At 44.5% G+C, this 3,969-nt stretch overlaps 1 protein-coding gene across 1 annotated transcript in view; it reads right to left on the bottom strand.

Annotated features, from left to right (window-relative positions):
• The window catches only part of FAM189A2 (family with sequence similarity 189 member A2), a 34,084-nt gene that overhangs the window by 27,345 nt on the left and 2,770 nt on the right, over positions 1–3,969 (bottom strand). Inside the window, exon 2 of the mRNA XM_017736444.1 lies at positions 3,172–3,325. Coding sequence (XP_017591933.1) covers positions 3,172–3,325 — 154 coding nt within the window. The remainder of the gene's footprint in view (positions 1–3,171; positions 3,326–3,969) is intronic.

Below are 3,969 nucleotides of genomic sequence, written 5' to 3'. Positions count from 1 at the left end.
TGCCTCGCCGGAGCTCCGAGGACACCCCCGACCCTCCCGGACCCTGAGCCATCCTTCCCGTCCCGGGTCTCCCCGCTGATGCTGCTGCAGACGTTTTGCAACAGCTTTGGTGGGGTTTTACCCGTCCTCTTGTTCCTGTGCTCCCTCTCTTGCCCTTCTCCTTTGCCCTTTTATCCCTGGTCACTGTTGCTACCGAGCACTATGCCTGAAGTTTTAAAATAACTCTTTACTAGGAGGGTGGGGGACGCTACTGGATTGCATTTCGCGTCGTTGGCGCCCAGCCCGACAAGAGGACGAGGTTTGGCAGACAGCACGACGTGTGTCTTGTATGTGCATGCCATGTTGTCTGAGACAAGGGCAGAGGAATCTTTACCCGGCAGTTTTCACATCTTTCCTCTCTCCCCCCTCCCTACCCACTCTCCCCCAGTACTGTTCCTCCTTGTTCTTCCTGGAAAATCTTGCCATGACCGTGGTCTGTCCTTCTCCACTTGACGTACCCAAGGAAGGAGGATCTGGCATTTATTTCAACTGTGTGTTCTGCTCTCCAGCTCCGCAAAAGCAGTTTTACACCTGTTGGGCTTGTCTGGACATGGCTTCAAGAAATATGAAAAATACAGCATTTGGTACTTTAGGAAAATAAGGCACATTAAAAAGCATCATTGGCCCAGATAACAGCCCTTGCTCCTCTGCAGAGAAAGGTGCAGAAGCCACTTCTGGTGTTGCATCCTTGATGCATCTCTTGGTTCGTTTATTTTTTTTTTAACCAAAATATTCAGGATTTAGAGCACTCCCTACCAATTAAAAAAATTCACAGAATCACAGAATATCCTGAGCTGAAAGGGACCCACAAGGATTGTTGAGTCCAACTCCTGGCCTTGCACAGGACATCCATAAGAGTCACACCATGTGCTCGAACGTATTGTCCAAATGCTCTTTGATTTCTCTCAGGTTTGGTGCTATGACCACTTCCCTGGCCTGTTCCAGTGCCAGCCACCCTTTGGGTGAAGAACCTTTTTCTGATATCCAACCTAAGCTTCCCCTAACACAACTTTCAGCCATTCCCTTGGGCCCTGTCACTGGTCTCCACAGAGAAGAGATCAGTGTCTGCCCTTCCTCCTCCCCTCAACAAGGAAGTGGTAGATTGTGAAGTTTCTCCTCAGACTCCTTTTCTCCAGGCTGAACAGACCAAGTGACTTCAGCCACTCTTCATAAGGTTTGTCCTTAAGACCCTTCATCATCCTTGTGGCCCTCCTTGGACACTCTTTAAAAAAGTTTAGCATCTTTCTGTGGTGCCCAAAACTGCCTTGAGGTGAGGCTGCTCCAGTGCAGAGCAGAGAGGGACAATCCCCTCCCTTGCTCAGCTGGCGATGCTGTGCCTGATGCCGCCCAGGACATGCGTGGCCCTCCTGGCCCTCCCGGCTGCCAGGGCACTGCTGGCTTCTGTTCAACTTACCATCAACCAGGACCACCAGGTCCCTTTCCATGGTGCTGCTTTCCAGCCCCTTATTCCGCAGGTGGGAAAAGTTAATACTTACGCCTAAAAACATATACACATAAGAAAAAACAGAGCTGTAAGAAATAAGCTGATTTGTCTTGATGGGGAGAAGTATATTGCTTTTCATACAGTTGCTCCAAGTGAACCATTGGAATTTCCAGTCAGTAAAAGTAGCATGTTTTCCATTCCTACTTTTCTTCTAAAGTGAAGTTATTTAAGATTTATCCTGCATTGCTCTCCTTTATTACTCTCCACATGGTTCATGACATAACTTAACTCTTTAATGTTATTCTATACTCTGGTTTATCCTGGTTTATTTTTTAAATATTTGCTCTAAGAGAGTGAAGAAATATTTATAATACAGTCAATCACTGTTAGTAATTCTATGTACTCTGACTAGACTTACTTGTCAGCTGGTCTGTTCGTGTCATCATCACTAAGACATTGATGTATGGCTAGTAAAAATCAACTTTTGTATTTTTAATAGTAAGAGTCCATGGCAGTGGTGTTTATTTCTCCTTAAACATACAGAAACACATGTTCAAATTCAGTGAAGAACTCATGCTCATGCTCTCAAAAACTTTGTAATTTTATTAAGTAAAAAGTATTATCAAAAGAAATCTAACAGCTGTGAAATAATTTGCTATAATTATTTTTGGGTTGTTTTCTCTAAACACTGCATCTGAGCAGGAATTTGTCCACTAAATTCATATGCAGATAACAAATTCCTTGTGGGCCCTAGAGTGGTACCTTTTTTGTTTACTCAAAGCACTGGCTGTAAGACCCTGTAAAACCTTTTACCTAGCTCTGGCAGGAAGGGGGTGATGAGAGTTTGCATTCCTCTAGCAAGGAGGAATTGCATGTTCCTTGTTCCTGCTAGCATCAAGGTGTTGTGTTGCCTTTGAGTGTGCAAAACACACTTCCATTCAGTAGGGATAATATAATATTTACCTGGAGCTTCTACCTATGCTTTTAAATAGAATCAGAAAATAAAGTACAAGAAAAAGTCATTTAATATCAGTAAGTTCTACTTTCACTGAAGATTCCATTTTTTGAGGATATTTAAGCACTTGGTTGGAACACCATATTTTGAATGCCACAGATGCCAAGTGTCCTTGAAAATATGTCCTTTTGGGTCACATTAATGCTTCTAAACAAAGCACATGTCCAGAGCTGTGAAGTAGCCAGCAGACAGGTGCTGGGTTTTTTCTGTACTGTTCACTCCTCTGCAATTGCTCACCTGTCTCCACTGAGTACCCATAAAAGTGCACTTTCCTGCTCTGAAAATTCTCCATTGGGTGGACTACCAACCAGAACAGCTGGGTTTAGGAGTAGGTCTTTCATTACCAATTGACTTGAAAAGTTACTCTACTTATTGCTGTCACCCTACCACGAATTGGAAACACCTCTTTACATACACACTTACTTGATGTCAAGCTTACTGCCTCATCTGCGTTTCTTTTTAAGCTACTTGCATCAATATATGAAAATGAATGCTTTCCTAGATGATTTTCAGATAAACCCCCTGGAGGGGTTTTCAGCTACTGGGAGCTGGCAAAAGGGGGTTTTACCCCTCGCATGCTGACACAAAGAAGCCCAGAGGTCAATGCTGAAACCCCTCTGGAAGGCAGCACTCAGTGCCCAACACACAATGAAAAAGGGGTAGAGCTCCTCACCCTGAAGGGGCTGTATCTCCCTGTGTCTGTTAAGCAGGCACGCAGGCAAAGGCAAAGAAGTAAAGACAGGGGACTCTCCGTATGTGTTCCACACAGGTTAATTCCCACGAAAAGACAGGGACGAAGACGCCAATTGGTGGGAGGGTCCAGGGATCTTATCGTAATAGGGGGAGAAGGGGATACCAGCCAATGGGATAGAGACAAGCAGGTGGGATTGACAGGAAGGGAACCAATGGGAACAACACATAGGATGGACTCCGGGAAGGATCCAATGGGGCGTCGAGAATAAGGAACTTTCTAGAACTAATACATATTAAAGAAGGGAAATGAATATACATAACTTCATACGTAACACAGACAAAGTGTTAACCACTCAGGGGAAAACATGCAAAAGACAAAACAAGGGAATCATGGGTTCTCACCATGACTGAAGTTACATGCTAAACTTGGGTTGCTGACCACCATAGCTGGTTGTCTGAGTTCTCGTCAGGACATATGAGTAGCGGCAGCCACTTGCAGTGCTACAGCCCCCGGGGTTTCTGTGAAATCTAACCCCTTCTACAGAGCTGCTGGTATTTCAATTTCTGAGATTCCAATATCTGAGTATTCTGGTTCCTCACTGTGTGCATGAAATGGATGAGAGGCATCATTTTTGTTTTGGGTATGATAGTAAATTGACATGCTAGGCGTGTCTGCCTTAGTTGTATATGATTCTGTTAGTGCTCCCATACTGTTCCTGATCACGGCTTTCTTCTTCTGTCGCTGTAATTTACCTAGCAAAAAACCCTCCTTTTACTC

The sequence above is a fragment of the Corvus brachyrhynchos genome, unplaced genomic scaffold, assembly GCF_000691975.1.
Source record: "Corvus brachyrhynchos isolate BGI_N302 unplaced genomic scaffold, ASM69197v1 scaffold716, whole genome shotgun sequence".
NCBI classification, from domain to species: Eukaryota; Metazoa; Chordata; class Aves; order Passeriformes; family Corvidae; genus Corvus; species Corvus brachyrhynchos.
The sequence above is the reverse complement of the archived record's forward strand: the minus strand, read 5'-3'. Positions and strand labels throughout refer to the sequence as shown.